The sequence below is a fragment of the Drosophila virilis genome, chromosome 3, assembly GCF_030788295.1.
Source record: "Drosophila virilis strain 15010-1051.87 chromosome 3, Dvir_AGI_RSII-ME, whole genome shotgun sequence".
NCBI classification, from domain to species: domain Eukaryota; kingdom Metazoa; phylum Arthropoda; class Insecta; order Diptera; family Drosophilidae; genus Drosophila; species Drosophila virilis.
This window is the reverse complement of record NC_091545.1, coordinates 23,450,579-23,465,824: the sequence shown is the minus strand read 5'-3', so window position 1 is coordinate 23,465,824 and position 15,246 is coordinate 23,450,579. Positions and strand designations below refer to the sequence as shown.

General features: G+C 45.4%; 5 protein-coding genes and 1 long non-coding RNA gene across 7 annotated transcripts; 3 read left to right on the top strand and 3 right to left on the bottom strand.

Moving 5' to 3' along the window:
- The first annotated feature begins 100 nt into the window (after nucleotides 1–100).
- On the top strand, nucleotides 101–1,458 carry LOC138911150 (uncharacterized). Its single transcript, XR_011416515.1, has 2 exons — nucleotides 101–620; nucleotides 682–1,458. It is a non-coding gene; the product is annotated as an uncharacterized lncRNA (long non-coding RNA).
- A 3,251-nt stretch (nucleotides 1,459–4,709) lies between these two features.
- On the bottom strand, nucleotides 4,710–6,684 carry LOC6624207 (uncharacterized). Its single transcript, XM_002048314.4, has 3 exons — nucleotides 6,075–6,684; nucleotides 5,557–6,019; nucleotides 4,710–5,496 (listed from the first exon to the last, which is right to left on the bottom strand). The coding sequence occupies exons 1-3, from the start codon at nucleotides 6,428–6,430 to the stop codon at nucleotides 5,080–5,082; spliced, it is 1,236 nt and encodes a 411-aa protein (XP_002048350.1). The 5' UTR covers nucleotides 6,431–6,684; the 3' UTR covers nucleotides 4,710–5,079.
- A 1,175-nt stretch (nucleotides 6,685–7,859) lies between these two features.
- Polr3D (RNA polymerase III subunit C53) lies at nucleotides 7,860–9,661 on the top strand. The gene is made up of 5 exons (XM_002048313.4): nucleotides 7,860–8,236; nucleotides 8,297–8,661; nucleotides 8,724–8,798; nucleotides 8,854–9,266; nucleotides 9,323–9,661. Exons 1-5 carry the CDS (start codon nucleotides 7,980–7,982, stop codon nucleotides 9,509–9,511), a joined length of 1,299 nt encoding a protein of 432 aa, XP_002048349.2. The 5' UTR covers nucleotides 7,860–7,979; the 3' UTR covers nucleotides 9,512–9,661.
- On the bottom strand, nucleotides 9,613–10,366 carry mRpS26 (mitochondrial ribosomal protein S26). Its single transcript, XM_002048312.4, has 2 exons — nucleotides 10,158–10,366; nucleotides 9,613–10,091 (listed from the first exon to the last, which is right to left on the bottom strand). The coding sequence occupies exons 1-2, from the start codon at nucleotides 10,364–10,366 to the stop codon at nucleotides 9,659–9,661; spliced, it is 642 nt and encodes a 213-aa protein (XP_002048348.1). The 3' UTR covers nucleotides 9,613–9,658.
- On the top strand, nucleotides 10,234–12,124 carry Wdr92 (WD repeat domain 92). Its single transcript, XM_032435129.2, has 3 exons — nucleotides 10,234–10,376; nucleotides 10,848–11,156; nucleotides 11,215–12,124. The coding sequence occupies exons 2-3, from the start codon at nucleotides 10,882–10,884 to the stop codon at nucleotides 12,065–12,067; spliced, it is 1,128 nt and encodes a 375-aa protein (XP_032291020.1). The 5' UTR covers nucleotides 10,234–10,376; nucleotides 10,848–10,881; the 3' UTR covers nucleotides 12,068–12,124.
- On the bottom strand, nucleotides 12,069–15,056 carry LOC6622197 (tetratricopeptide repeat protein 27). 2 transcript variants are annotated; one of them, XM_015176033.3, is made up of 5 exons: nucleotides 14,918–15,056; nucleotides 14,682–14,865; nucleotides 14,251–14,627; nucleotides 13,691–14,193; nucleotides 12,069–13,601 (listed from the first exon to the last, which is right to left on the bottom strand). In XM_015176033.3, the coding sequence occupies exons 2-5, from the start codon at nucleotides 14,743–14,745 to the stop codon at nucleotides 12,134–12,136; spliced, it is 2,412 nt and encodes an 803-aa protein (XP_015031519.1). In that variant the 5' UTR covers nucleotides 14,746–14,865; nucleotides 14,918–15,056; the 3' UTR covers nucleotides 12,069–12,133. The 2 variants fall into 2 exon arrangements, with proteins under 2 accessions (XP_015031519.1, XP_015031518.1); XM_015176032.3 differs by having other exon boundaries at nucleotides 14,975–15,025.
- Between the last annotated feature and the right edge of the window lie 190 nt (nucleotides 15,057–15,246).

Genomic DNA, 15,246 nt, shown 5'->3' with positions numbered 1-15,246 from the left:
CAGAGTATAGATGAATTTGCCATAACTGGGTTGCATAAGCAACTAAATTGATTTATAATCAAAGCCTTTTAAACTTAATGCAAAATTCAAAGAAGTGGCGGACTTATATGCTAAATTTATGTTTTATTTTTCTTTTTGGCAGATTGTAGAGCACATTACATCACAACTAATAGTAAAATCTAAAGCCAACTGGCAAGTCATAAATTGTGCAGCGCCGCCCACAAGTGTCAAAAACCTTTTCACACATTTTGAATTATCATCGAAAACAACAGAGGCAACGATCTAGAAAGTTGGAAGGGATTTCACTATGAATAACATTTATATTTTATATTTGTTACACATTCCCAAAAAAACTTGAAGCCACTTTTATAGTGGCGACGTTGCGTTTTTATGCGCCAAATTTGCCGGCTGGTCTGTCGGCGAGTGTCGTTGATGCCATTAAAAGGGTCTTCGTTTTATCGATGCAGTGCAGCAAAATGTAAATCGTATGCAAAATGCCATTAAAAATATGTATATACATATACGTTTATATTACAAATGCTAAACCGCAACGTCTACGGCTCTGTCTATAAAGCGAGCGCCGTAAATGTCTGACGAGCACTGTCCCAGGTCCAGGATAGGTAATTAGTTTTTGGCCCATGTCTGTGGGCCGCATAAAAGCTGTCCCTCTTCTCGTTACAGCTGCCCCTTCATGTAAGCCGTTAAAATGCTCAACAGACTCAAATCTAACCCACAGTCAGTCGGGCAATTCATCAATCAGCAGAGGCTACGACTTGCTACTCTGAAACTGGCGCCATTCGCATGAAGGATTCGTTTAGTTTTTATTGCCTCGCGTAAATGTCATAAAAATGTTCTGTAAAATGCAATCAGCTCATATGAACCCTCATCCGGAATATGGTTTTATCGTTGGCGCTTTTAAGGTAATTGCATTAGATTTATTTGCGTAGTTACGAATATTTTACATTTTCAGTTTGGATAAATGGAAATCGCAGTTTGAATAATACTCACACATAGAGGTAAGACTTGTTCACTTGGTAATTATCTTATGGTATTCACAGTATTAAGACACAAGTATTACTTTCTGATCTTTAATAATATGATATTTCAAATATTGCGATGAGAGTGTGAGAGCGAGCGAGAAAAGGAGAGGGTGCTGGTTCGAGTTTTCCCATTTTCATCGGAATGACTTTGCAGTGGCAGCAGCAGGCGTTCATGTGGAAAATTACGTATGCAAATCCCACATAATTATCAGGAGAAGCTCTTATGATACAACCACTTAGTTTTCAGAAGCTTTTCAAGCTTAAAAGCAAACAAGAAAATTGCGTTAATTTTTCATTCAGCTGCAATGCAAGAAGTGTTTGCCAGAGGAAGGGCCTGCGGCTTCGTCACTAGCTCATTTATCAGCGTTGTCAGTAAGTCAGTTGGTAGAATTTAAATAATTTCAAAATGATGACACGAGCTCTTTTCTACACGTCGTGTTTCATTTTAAGTAATTATGCACACATGCACATTTGGGGCAGTGGGAGGGAAATCGGGGGGCTGTTGCGCTGTGCAAAAGACGTAATGTAAATTAAAAAACATTAACACTTGCTTACAAATCCGGCAAGATAAATTGTGGCATCATTAGTCATTAGCTGTGTGAAAAGGGCTAGTCCAGCCCCCACCCAGCCCTCGGCTCTCGAATGGTAATCATGTGTGCTAGCTGTTTGCTATAGCTGTCCAATTTTTCACAACCAATTGGCTGGGGATGGAGTTGGGTAAAGGAACGACATGTCCCGGCCGTAAGATACCAGGCATTCATATGTAAATTCTGTGGGTTCTTTTGTTGTTGCGTCGCAGCATTGTTGGGCTGAAAATTATTTATTGAAAGTCATTAAGCCTCAACTGATGATGAAATGCAGGAAAACCGCCAAGTACAGCACAGTTTCATGAAAATTGAATCTAGTTACTTGTAAGGTTAAACATGCTCAAGTGCATTCTATTCAGTTAATCACATATATTTAAAACAAATCAAAATAGTGAAGAAATCCCAGAAAATGCTTAAATGTGCCTAATTGAAACTGTCATCCATTAAACAAATGCACAGCAAACCAAACCAAACACCCTGAACAGATTTGCCAAACGGAAGATTTATGGTGTGCCAGAATACATTTCTGTTGATACATATATTTTAGTTTTATTTGAATTCCGTTCCGACTCGAGTCTATGTGACGTTTGTAGGATGTGCCCAAAGTTCATTAATTATGATTGGAGACAGTTGTACAATTAATAAACGAAGCGAACTCCAATCCGCAGCCTTCTCTGGTCAAGGAGGTCCGTCCTTCGATTGGGGGGATGGCTTACATATCCAGCAGCGGAAGTAAAGTTCTCGCTTGCCACTTTTTCCCCACATAGTATTATTTGTTTTCTTTTGTTTGCGCTTTGCGATTATGATCGGACTTTGATTTATGGTTTTATGTGCAAATTTATTGCCTTTAATTGTGTGCTCGCCGCTTACTTAAGTCTCTCTCACTCGTGCTTAAATGGTGTTAGCTAATTGAAAAAACTATGGGCCACTGCGATAAGAAAATAAACAGATTTAATAAACTAGCAACAAAATGTATACAATATGAACATTCAATATGAGTAAAAATTGTGAAATATTGTTGCGCACAGCGTTTTTTCGAATTGCAATCGCCCTTCTATGCGATTCTCATGAATTGAAGTAGCCTGACAAATGCTTCTTTTAACCAGCATTGGCAGCAACATATATATTTATGTAGGTTTATGCATGTATATTTCGGAATATGTACATTTATATTATTTTATGCGGGCGTATATGTTAAGTGTGAATGCAATCCACACTAAAGTAACTCGTCTCTGCACTTGGGTGCGCTTTAGATAAAGCTAATCCAAGAGCCCCTAGAAATTAAATAAAATTTCAAAGCCCGCAATAGCTTTTTTGCTCAGTATCTAAGTGTATGTCCACAGATACACAATACTAATATTTAAATTGATAGCATATAAGACAAACCCCTTGAGCCGATTTCTGTAATCGTAAGCCTTAATTAACATTGAAAACAAACAAATGCGTGTGCGGCTAAAGCCAACAAACAACCAACCACCCCACCATGCACAGGCCTTGCGAACACCTCTAAATGCAAGACGAAAGAAAACCATAAATCTATTTTGAAATGCATTAGAGCAGAGGCAGAGACTGGGCAACGGTCAGCCCGTTGCTGTTTACATTGGGCGAGTCAAAATGCCCGGCAGCAAAGTGCATGCAAATTTCAAGGGGTGCAGGCGGTTCAAGGTGCATCAACTGAGCTCCAGACAGAAGCGCAGGTCAACTTTCTGCTGGCCAAAGGAACTGCCAAAACAAATCAACTCGCTGTCAAAGTTGCACCCATGCGTCAAGTCAACAGACCCCCGCACAAATGCGAACTCCAAAGTCGACATCACCTTTCAATTAATGCATAATTCTCCAATGTCATGGCTGGGCTGCTGCTTTGTTGCATTCAACTCCCGTCTGAGACAGCTACTGAGCTGGGGGTTGATTTTACTTAACGCCTCGCCTCAGCACTTAACTTCCGTTTCCTGTTACTTTGCCGACGGCTATGCTTGCAGATGGGTGGAAGCTGGAGTTTAGGTCGGAGTTAAGGCATTTGCAACTAATTGAAAGTGCAATGTGATGCTGCAGAATGCAATTAATGCCTCCAAGCAGCAGAGACCAGTCGCCAACGCAGGGTTACGTGTCTTTGATTTGTTTTGCCATACCACACCAAGTGCAATGCGAAATGCAGTAGCCAAAGAAAAAAAACACAACTCGAAAGACAAACTTGCAGCTCTAGGGTTTTGGTTGCAGTTTCCGCTTGGAGTTCAAAGCCAGAGCCAGTCGGGATAGGGTGAAGGAAACACGACTCAAATTGCCCAGAGAGCGGGTTGACTAGCAGAACAGTTGGGTACATTGCATTTCCTGCATGTTATTTAAGGCAGCTTGCGATAGGAAGTAAAATAATTAAAAGAAAAATACTTTCTTTGACCACATAATGCCAAATAATATGACCAAAGTCTACAGGTTTTAAGAAATCGTTGTAATAGTAAGAAAATTCAGCTCAGGCTAACTAAAGCACATGCCCATAAGGATGAGGCTTCGGAGTGGGTTTAGGTGCCTGCGTTTGGGTAAAACAATAAATTGCTTTTTAAACACTTACAACTTACAAGTTGCAGGGTGTCAAGTGCATTTTGGTCTGCTTACCATGGCACGCTGTTGCACGCTTGGCTTAGCTGCACTTGGAAACTGACAACTTTCTAAGAATAACTGCAAAGCGATTTGCATATTTTGCACCTCGCCGGAGTTGCGGGTTAATGGGGGTAGGCGATGCCAACTTTATCGCACACTATGCAGCCGAACAAGGCACATGCAACATACAACCTTACACACACTCACACACGCATTCAATTGCCATCTCTTACTCGTAAATCTTGGCCAGAAACTTTGGCAGACACGAAAATTTATTTATAAACACAAGTTGAAGCACTTGAGTAATGCAGGTTGTATAGCTGTCATAGCATAGAAGAAGCTACCCAAGCAGCGGATAAGACCCTCAGACCACACCCCACATTTAAGCGGCACATGTCATACCCTCTTGAGCAGCAAGCACATGGAACTACCCGAAGCACACCCAGCTTGTAAGCGAAGAAAACGTTTATAACTCAATTTACAGGTCTATGTTTAGCAACAGATATGTATATAATCACTTTTATTATTTTAGATAAGATAAGGTTTTGCTAGCAAATGCAAAATGTATTTTGCGTGAAGGGATTTCATACATATAGTTTAAGAAATCAACTTTTAAACGATCGTATCTGTGATATATAATATGGTGCTGCGATCCCTTTGACTCCAACATATGTGAAAGAGAGAAATAGACAGAGAGAGAGAGCGGAGCGGGGGCAGACAAACAGACTACTCAGAGGTTAATACAGTTCTAACTTTGGACATCTAACATTTTCAAAAACATCCCATTTAGATGGAATCACGTACCACTCCCTAAATACTTTTGGTAAAACAAAAAAGAGTAGTGAAGTTGTCTGCCTTTACAACGCATTTAGTATGCCCTGTTGCTCAAAGTGACCCAAGGTGGCTTTCAATGTCTGCAGCACACGTTCGTTGGCAAAGAGCTGTTGACGCTTCGCCCTTATGGCCTCAGCGTCTATGAAAGTGTGCACAGTGAAATCCTCAGCGGCATTCTTAGAGACACAGCAGATGGGCAGCTCACAGACGACGCCATAGTAGCCGTAGAAGAGACAACGTTCCATTTCATCAAGCAGTTGGGCATAGCTTGGCTTGCTTCCAGGATAATTGAGAGCAGTTAGTGTCTGGCAGAGACTTTCGTTATAATGCTGCAGCAGCTGCTCCCGGTGATGCAGTAGCACGTCCAACTGCAAGCTGGTATAGCAAAAGAATTGTAGATCGATGGCCGGACTGCCAATGAAACAGTTCTGGAAATCCACCTGAAAGCGAACAGCGTTAATAAGGCTTAAAATGCTGTTTCTTTTATCTTGCATACTTACAATAATTGCCTTTTTCTGTTCGGCATTGATCATTATATTATTTAGCCACAGGTCTCCATGGGCAATAACTGGGAAAGCTGTGTTTTTGGCACTGACCGTGGCACGTAAGCGCTCGGAGTAATCCCCGGACAGCTGAGCCCGCATTTTTTCAGCTATTGGCGCCATGCCCGGCATCTCAGCCACCACATCTGCTGCATAAGCGGCGCCATCCAAGCAAATGACTTGGGCGAAGGGATCACTCACACCATCGGCATAGTGCGAGGGCGACAGTTGAGCCACCAGCTGGGGCTGCTCGTGCAGCAGCATCATGGAGGCGGCATGGAACTGTGCCAATTTGTGTACGCAAATCTGGGCTTCTTCCAGAGTCAGGCCCTTTTGGCGATTTAATGATGTATAGCCCAACGCGCCAAGATCCTCCAGCAAATAGATCTCTTTGGCTGCGGCACGCTCCGCAAAGAGACAACTGGGAAAATACTTAAATTAGCTAAGTACATTACAAAATTTAAAGGTTAACTTACTCAGCGCTCAACTTGCGCTCCTCCAGCGAAGTTTTGTCCAATAACTGCGCCATGGCGGGCAGTATCTGCTCGAACATGAATTTCTCATTGGAGCCCACCTCGGCCACAATGGGCAACAGGTCCTTTAGTATATAATTTCCCTGCTCTAGCGGCGCATTTTCGCTTTTGCGATATGCTACTTTTATCCGATAGATGACGCTACAAAAGTTTTCGCCGCGCTGACTAACTGCCTCGCTGTGAAAGCTTTCTATACGCAAATTTACGCTTTTATACGCGCGTGCCAGAGCTTTTGCTATATAGTCGGAATCACAGTTTGCTTGCGTAGCTTCTGCTGCCTGCTCTGCAATTAGATCCATGCTTTATATTTCTATCGCTGCTCCGTCTACGTCCGCCGGCGGCCAGTTGTTCCGAAATACTGACCGTTTAAACTTTGACGCTATTATGAAATTCTAGCCGCTCAATTGAGCGGCCCTAATCGTGTCCACGCTTATCAATCTTGACTACTTGTTTTAGTTTACAAACAACATAGCTCATTATTCATTGGAACAATTTCATAACAATTCAGTGCGCTTTGTCTCTCATGCTCACTCTCTCTTCTCTCCCTCGCTCTCTCTCTCAATCTCTTTCCCTGTTTTAACTTGTACATTGCATTACACTAATTGCATAGGTATATATATAAAAATATAAAAATATGCAGATAAATTTATTATAAGTGTTTAAAGTTAATCAATCAAGCTAGGTCTAATAGATACAGGATTTATCGAGTTCATTATCAGTTAAAATAAACGATCCACCATAGAATGTTTGGTCAAAGTTCAAGTAGAATATTATAGCAGTCATACCACTGAAAAGGCGCTAAAAAGAATATTGCTAGTTTGGCTTTGAAATATTAGCGGTTGCACGTGTAAATGGCAAGTGAACATCTTTACCTACACAACAGCAAGAAATAACAGTTATTTTGGGATACGAAGATTGAATACCCTTGCTGACATAATAGTATGTACGTATTTTCAACCGAAAATGGTATTAAATCTGAATAATATCGCAGTACCATAGGATAATAATACTATGTTTACCATTGCGAAGGTATTCGTTCGGATTGGTTAAGATGTGAATATGTAATTATTATGACACACCCAAGTGCTCGAATGCGAAATACCCTGTACAGACACACAATCAATAATCTGTGTTTATGTTATCGCAAGGGCTCTTAAAGACCATATTGACAACCATATTGTTTACAGAGTAAAGGGAATATTAATTACGGAAATAAATTACTTACTATGGTAACAAATAGAGTTGGGCGATCGGAGAACTTAGCACGCAGCTGCGATTTATTTGACTGGGTAATTTAAAACACGAGCTTTTATGGTTCCGTGCACAAACACAATTTTAAATTTTTCTTTTTAATAAGCAAATTTATTTGCCAAGGCGCGAACACAATTGCAAAATATTTATCGATATTTACACTTTGAATATCGGAATAAGCAAACAGCTGATCGACGTCTCAACACACAGACGCGCTACGCACAATTATCAAATTTGAGACGTGCGTCTGGTTATCTTAATGCAATAACTCAATAACTCAACCGCGCACATCTAACAATCAATAAAAAGCACCGAGCACTTATAAAAACACTTAATAAACCAATAATTATGAATTGTTTATTCGCCAACAAGCACGAATGCCGCGCAGACTGCAGAGGTAGCAAAACAAATTGTTGTGAATACGGTAACACTGGTATCGTCCATAAGTTATCGATACTTAAATTCCATTTATCGGCATGTGCGTGCGTTACTACTTTTGCAACACTCTTCCAAATAACCTCAAATCATCGTCCAAACCCAGCTCATTGAATATTATCAATAAACGGCAGATATTATAAAGGACTTCTTTGGCCGCACATGGCCAGCGGCAGTGCCAAGCGGCAGTCCACAATGCCAGCCAAGAGAATGCCAGCAACAGCGCAACCAGTTGCCGCAGCCAGCAGCAACAACAACAATGCAGCGGCAACTCCCGTTGCAGCGCCCCTGAGCAACATGTCAAACGGAATGTCACGTCTAACGCCAGCAAGAGACTTGACCCTGGGCGGCCGCGGTGCCAGTGCGGCTGTTAAAAAAGTCTTCGCGCCCAATTTAAATGCAGTGCGCAACAAAAATATGTGAGTAGTTGGCAGCAGCGAGTCAAGGATTCATCTGAATACAAACTTTTACCTTTACAGCAATGTCAAGACGTCGAAGGACTTTACGCAGCCACGAGGTGCTCGTCGCGGAGCACGCGGTGCTGGTGGAGCAACACGAGGACGTGGAGCTGGCAATGGCAACTCCACGCTCATACAAACGACCGGCGTTTTCTCAGAGGGCGCTGGTGCCGTGCATTTGCGCAAATCCTCAAGCGGCGGCTCAGCCTACGCACGCGCCGGCGACGAAGTAACTATATCCCGAAAACGCAAGGATGACAAATCGCAGGAACAGCGAGTAAGGGAGCTGATAGGAAGCGATGACAGCGATGACGACGATTCCGCCAGTGAAGAAAGTGAGCTTGATAAGACTGAACTGAACTTCAAACCGGTGATGCTAACCGAAGGTAAGTGCAACCAGGGAGCAACCATCTGGGCAAGAAATAGCTGATTCATATTTTTTTTCTAGGATTGTGGCACACCCAAAAAGTCAACATAAAACAGGAAACACCGGGCATACCGAAACCAAAACCGGACGAAGAAGGCAAACATAATCCACTTAAGCAAATCAAAGGTATTTAATCTCTTCTATCTTGCAGACTCGCTAGCTGTAGCCCAGCACTTGCAGACCCTGCACGTTAGTGTCCAGGCTGGCATGGAGGAGCCACCCGCACAATACGGACGTTATCCGCGCAGTATTGGCGCCTTTCTCGATGCGCCACAGTCCCAACTGTTTGTCATGCAGCTTCCTAACGTTCTGCCCTGTGTGGCAGACGAAGCCGAAGATGCGCCTGCAGCCACTGAGCAACCAGCGTCTAATGCCTCGGCAGAGCAGCCCAACAGTCCAACGTCTGCATCCGCGGCCACCGGTACGCCCAAGCCCAGTCTATTGGCACAGTTGGAGGAAGGTCAAATCGGCAAGATATTAAGATATCGTTCGGGCCGCGTTAAATTGCTGCTGGGCGAAACACGCTTCGACTTGGACATGGGTCTGGACTCGGGCTTTTTACAGGTATGTCAAAAAACTTTAACCTTTTAAAGTTTATATGGTATCCTTGCTTTTCGTAGGAGCTCATGTCCATCAGCAGCAATCGGGAACAGCGCAGCGGAAACATGATCAATCTGGGTCCGATCCAGGCCAAGCTAAAGGCCACTCCCGACTGGGTGCATCTCTTTCAGCAGCAAGAGACAGCCGCCAGGCAACCAACATCCGCGACAACTAGCATACCAACAGCAGCAGGCTCTGCCGCCACGTAGCACTCACTAGACTAGGGCTGAGTCCTTTTTTATTTAGTTTAGTTTAGGAGCATATAATAATTCTGTAAATAGGCCGCCTAAGTCTAAGTTATTTAACTGCATTGATTACAAGTACTCTTTATTTTTTAATATAAGAAATATCTAGTCTTAGCTAGTTAGCGATTGCGTAGTACGCCCCCTAAGCATGTTGCCCTCCAGATCGAGGGCATAGTTGTGATCCACGGGATTGGCCAGTGCTGTTTCAATAGCCGCATCCAGATTATCACGTGTGATGAACGTCTTGGATTGCTCGATTTCATGGCGAATGCGCTGATCGGCACGCTCGCGTTGCTCCTCAGCACGTAGTTTACCCGCTTCAATGCGTTCCTGGATGTACGCAACCTTCTCTTCCCGTTCCTTGGCCAAGCGGACTTCACGCTCTTTAGCAATCTGGGCATTCCATGCGGCATTCACTTCGAGGCATCGCTGGAACTCTGCTTCCTCTTGTTCGGGCGTGAATACTATGTGATCTGCCGTCGACGTTTCCTGCTGCCGCACCACCTCCTCCCGCAAGTATTGCCGCACAGAGCGCAATTGGGTTCTACACGACAGTAAATATAACAATCAGTCACTTTTTTCAGTGTCGTACATGTTTTCTTTTACTCACTTGTAGTTATTGTGCAGCCGCATTAGCTCCGTGCGCTCCTCTTCTGACTGCTTCTTTCGCTCGGGCACGCGGAAAACTTTGCTCTTGGCCACCGGCAGCCAACGCGGCTTTCGCCGCCAGCGCACGAATTCCAAGGCGAAATTGTTGCTGCCCGTTTTGGCTGCCGCCACGGTGGACGGATTGAACAATTGACAGCCTGCACGCAGCATATTCTCCAAGGTATTTGTTTTTCTTTTACAAAATTATTTTTTTTATAATTTCGTGTTGTTACGGCATCAATTCACGTTCGATAATACGAGGTAAACTATCGATAGTTTGTGTACGCAATACCCATAACAATCGACAAGGCATGGGCATGCAGTGTACGTATATATTATGTGCGTTCATACAGTTTTGATATCAGTGATGAATAATGAATTAGTTCTATCTTATTTTGGAAAAAATCTTACTCTGAATATTTTGCAATTTGGCGTGGAATATGTTTGATTAATAACAAGAATTGTGTGTGTGATGTGTGTAAGCACAGGGTATCTCCTAGTGAGTGTTCTCCACAAAACCTGTCTTGCGTGCTTTCGATTATTAGTGCAGATATCGATTAATTTTCGGCAGCATGTCATCAAAGGAACTATGGCAACATTTCAAACAAATTGATTTTGAACTTCAAATCAATTGGAAAATCAACATTTTCAGACAGAATCGCATGGAATAGAAAATAGCTGGCGACATGGACAAGCCCCAGTTAATCGAACATTTACACGAATCCGTGAACTACACGGTGTACGATACAAAATGGATACCGCTATCGGCTAAATTTGTGGTGCTTGGCTGCAAGCCGAATAGCCATGGAATCATGGACATCTACGAGCTTAACGAGCAAAAGCTGGAGAAGGTCAAGACGGTGGAGAAGAAGGCGGCCTTCAAGTGTGGCACCTTTGGCGCCTCCTCCCTGCGCAATCGACACATGGCCATTGGTGACTTTGAGGGACGACTGCAGGTGCTGTGAGTACATGAATTTTGGGCCAGCCATCAATATATAATTCCTGGCTAACTCCCGAAGCGATCTGGAGCATCCGGAGCTGGCAGTGTACAACGTGAAGGCGCACACCGGCATTATAAACTGCATCGATGCTATTGGCGGCACGCAGCTGGAATGTGGAGCACCCGAAATCGTGACTGGAAGTCGCGATGGCGCTATCAAAGTATGGGACATACGCCAGGGTCAGGCACCCGTTGTAGACATATCGCCGCCCTCGCAGATGGGCGATGGTATAAACAGGAGCAATTTACGGCGCGACTGCTGGGCTGTGGCATTTGGGAACACCTACAACGAGGAGGAGCGTATAATTGCCGCTGGATACGATAATGGGGATCTAAAGCTGTTCGATCTGCGTGCGATGGCTGTGCGCTGGGAGGCAACCATTAAAAATGGCATCTGCGGCCTGGAGTTTGATCGTCGCGATATTCCAATGAACAAGCTGGCGGTGACTACACTGGAGGGTGGTTTGCTGGTCTACGATATGCGCACACAGCACCCGACCAAGGGCTTTAGTTGCGTGGAGGAGCGCAATGCGGGCCGCAGCGTGGGCAGCAATGGCGTCATCAGTGGCCCCAAGGCCACCGTCTGGACTGTGCGCCATGTGCCCCAGAATCGTGATATTTTCTTAACTGGCGGCGGCACCGGCTCCATACGTCTCTGGCAATATGAATATCCCGATCGACGCGTCATTGAGGATGCCGACGGCAACAAAGAGGGCGTCGCCGGCAAACTACAGATGATCAGCGCCGTGACCCTAAGCTCCCAGCCGGTGCACAGCTACGACTGGCACCCCGACAAACTAGGCCTAGCCGTCGCTGGTGCCTTCGACCAGAGCGTGCGCGTGCTCATCACCACAAAATTGAATACGCTTTAGATAGGTTTAGAAAATATTAAAAATGCTTTAATAAAAGTAAACACATATGTACAAGGAGCCGACGGACTAGTTGCGTTGCATACGCTGCTGTACAATACTGGTCAACTCTGTGAGCTGCTGCTCCAACTGCTGCATTTGATCCGCCTGCTCTTTCGGCACCTCCACTAGGCTGGCACGCTTCAACGCATTCAGGCAGGAAGTGGACGCTAAGCGGCTGGAGTTGAGCTGCGATGTAATCATGGCCTCACTTTCATCCGCTGCATGCTCCTTGATGGCAGCCAGTGCCAGCTCGGCTGCCTCCTGGCACAGGCTCAGCGCCTTCTTGGCGTGTGCGGACTTCGTCTCCCAGTTAAGCTGTTTCGCCGTGTAAGCGCGATACGATTTGACCAATCGCTCGGCCTTTTTAAGTGGCGTCGCCGCAACCAAGGCGGACAATTCCCAGACCATTGGCTCGTTGCCATGCTGCACGCATTGTTGGCCCAGCAGCTGAGTGATGCGGCGTTGCAGTGAACTGGACATGGCTTCGGATGGGCAATCGGACTGCATTTGCCTGGCAATGCCGTAGACAATGCGCGTGAGCACCTCCTCGTCCAGAAAGTGCTGCTTGAGCTCGCCGAGGCGCTGATACGCACGCATCGCATCCTCCCAGTGGCTGGTGTCCACCGACACAAGCATATAGTTCTCCCACACCTTCCAGTTGTTGTAGTTGCACTTGAGTGCTTCGCCGAGCAGACGATGTGCCCGCTCCTTGTCGCCCAGCTTGATAAGAGCCTTGGCCAGATTGTTCCAAGACTCAAAACCATTTGGCTCCAGATGCGTGTAGGCGAGATACCATTTGACAGCCGCCTCCCAACGCTCCAGCTGTATGGCAGAGTAGCCGCAGCGCAGCAAAATTGATTCCTGCAGCGCATTGATCTCCAGCGACAGCTCGTAGTGCCCGATGGCCTGCGTGAAATCCGCGCGCCTATAGAAGTAGTTGCCCCAATAGGCTTGAGCCTTGCCGCTGGTTTGCTTGGAATGAAGCCAGGCCTGCTCGTAGCACTGGGGATCATCGACAGCATCGCCCAGCAGACAGTATAGCAGAACGGTGGGTTGCTTCTCTAGCTCCTGCCGTATAATCTCTGCTGCTTTATGCCGCAGCTCTAGGCTTGTGTAGCACTCGATGACCTGCTGCCAGGCGTGGATCTGCAGACATATATCCAGCGCAGTCTTTGTCATGCCCAGCGAACGCAGCAGATCGACCAGTTGCAGCTGCACCTGCCACTTGGGCTGCAGAAAGGCGGCAAAACCGTAGGATAGCCGTGTTCGCAGCGTATGCTTCTCCACGTTGTCCAACAGCTTGACGCACTCCTCACACTGCTTCCAGCTACGCTCAACAGTGCGCCGCTGGCCTGATTCCTGCTGGCAGTTCAGCAGCAGCGCTGCTTGGCGCACCTGCAGCGGTCCATGCTGCTGATAGAGAAGCGTTTGCGTATAGGGCTCCAGCTGCTCATCTGCCAAGCGATCCTTGGGCTGGGATCGCTTCAGTTGCTTGCTGCAACCAACAACAAAAAGGATTAGGCAACGGTTTCAGGAAATAAGCAATATATATTTTATCCGAAGACGGGCTCAACTAATACTCACACCTTAGCCAGCACGAGCGCTTGCAGCACGCTAGGAAGTGTCATCACCTCGTTGTCCTTTGGCTCGATAAAGCGTATGCGCTCCAGACGCGTATCATCCTCAAGGAGCAGCAGTTGAGGCAGCGCTGTCTGCGCATTGCTCAGCAGTGCCGTTGGCAAGCCCAAATCCTCCGACTGCTGCACCACCTTCAGGCAAAGCTGAGGCAGTGGCTTCTGCTGGAACTTGGTACGCACGCCCAGTAGGCCCTCTACCTTCAGTTCGACCTGCAGATGCTCGCATAGTTCATCCAATGTCTGGCATGCCAAATCGGAACGATGGAACTGCAAATAGCCATTGGCTAATTCAAGTAGCAACAGCGCCTGCAACTCCTTTCGGGCAAAGGCTGCCACGTGCGGACGCAACTCGGCAGCGGCCAATTTGAATTGCTCGTATAGAGCGCTGGCCAAGTCGTCCAGTATATGCTGATGTAGGCAAACTACACGCAAACGCCACCAGCAAAGCAGCTGTGATGATGTGAAAAGGGATTAGCAAGGATGCAGAATTATGCCAAATGAAACTACCTTCGACGTGGGCTGGGCAGAAATTAATGTATCAAGCATTTGCTTTGCTATAAGCAAGAATTGCGCAGTCTTCACATTTGGATTCAGCTCCTCGCCGCTTGCTTTTAGCTGCTCCAGGGCATCGCTTTGCGCCAGCTCCAAATCTGTCAGCATTTCTGTGCAGGCCGCCAGCTTGTCGAAGGGTCCGGTGAAATTGTTTTGCACAAACGCAAAAATCAATTGCAGAAAATCATTTAGCAATTGTGCTGCTTCCTCGTTCCCATTCGGCTGCTGCTGTGGGCTCTCCTGCCACCGTTTAATAATTGTCTGTAGCTCATCCACTGTCCACAACTCTTCACTAGTCCACAGCTTTCGCAGCCGCTCGTCAGCCGGCAAATCTGTAAGACAGTCTATAAATTTTTGCTAGCGCATTTACTTTTTTCACGTCTCACCCTCCAGCTGCTGTGCATCGTTGAAATTGCACAAAAAATATTCGCTTAACTCTTCCTCCAGCATTTTGACATGGAATGTAAAAGCTGAGCAAACGTTTTGATTCTAGGGTATATTTATACGTTAGCGTCACACGTGCGCGTTGATTGTGTTGCCGGCTTAAGTCCGAGTAGCGACAATTGAATCCTGTTGACACAAGATTAAGTTCACAAGGTTAACAAAAATCTTGCCAATTCACCTTTATGAGCTGACAATCTGCAGATGGTAAGAAACTACACAAATTAAAACCACGGACCTGATTGGCTATCCGCGAATTGTGTGGCACAATTATGGACTATCGATTGTTTTCGTTTTACCTATCCGATAATTTGTGGAGGCTAGCTGATAAATCGTAAGTGTTTTTGTCTATGCTAAATATTGAAGTTCAATTCAATTTCTGCGTTGCAAATTGGTCATTTCGAACTCGAATATGTGTTTGCTTAATATTATCTCGATTTGAACAGCATAAGGTGTGATTAACAAAGTTGTTTTAAATATTTTGGTATTTATTATGTTTGTCTAACACTG

Coding starts and splice junctions, on each gene's coding strand:
- LOC6624207 (XM_002048314.4), bottom strand. CDS start 6,430: ATGGATCTAATTGCAGAGCAGGCAGCAGAAGCTACGCAAGCAAACTGT. Junction 6,020..6,074: donor GAGCGCAAGTTGAGCGCTGA/GTAAGTTAACCT, acceptor GTATTTTCCCAG/TTGTCTCTTTGCGGAGCGTG. Junction 5,497..5,556: donor AACAGAAAAAGGCAATTATT/GTAAGTATGCAA, acceptor GTTCGCTTTCAG/GTGGATTTCCAGAACTGTTT.
- Polr3D (XM_002048313.4), top strand. CDS start 7,980: ATGGCCAGCGGCAGTGCCAAGCGGCAGTCCACAATGCCAGCCAAGAGA. Junction 8,662..8,723: donor ACCGGTGATGCTAACCGAAG/GTAAGTGCAACC, acceptor TTTTTTTTCTAG/GATTGTGGCACACCCAAAAA. Junction 9,267..9,322: donor TGGACTCGGGCTTTTTACAG/GTATGTCAAAAA, acceptor TGCTTTTCGTAG/GAGCTCATGTCCATCAGCAG.
- mRpS26 (XM_002048312.4), bottom strand. CDS start 10,366: ATGCTGCGTGCAGGCTGTCAATTGTTCAATCCGTCCACCGTGGCGGCA. Junction 10,092..10,157: donor CGGCTGCACAATAACTACAA/GTGAGTAAAAGA, acceptor ACTGTCGTGTAG/AACCCAATTGCGCTCTGTGC.
- Wdr92 (XM_032435129.2), top strand. CDS start 10,882: ATGGACAAGCCCCAGTTAATCGAACATTTACACGAATCCGTGAACTAC. Junction 11,157..11,214: donor GAGGGACGACTGCAGGTGCT/GTGAGTACATGA, acceptor TAACTCCCGAAG/CGATCTGGAGCATCCGGAGC.
- LOC6622197 (XM_015176033.3), bottom strand. CDS start 14,745: ATGCTGGAGGAAGAGTTAAGCGAATATTTTTTGTGCAATTTCAACGAT. Junction 14,628..14,681: donor CGATGCACAGCAGCTGGAGG/GTGAGACGTGAA, acceptor ACTGTCTTACAG/ATTTGCCGGCTGACGAGCGG. Junction 13,602..13,690: donor GCGCTCGTGCTGGCTAAGGT/GTGAGTATTAGT, acceptor TGTTGGTTGCAG/CAAGCAACTGAAGCGATCCC.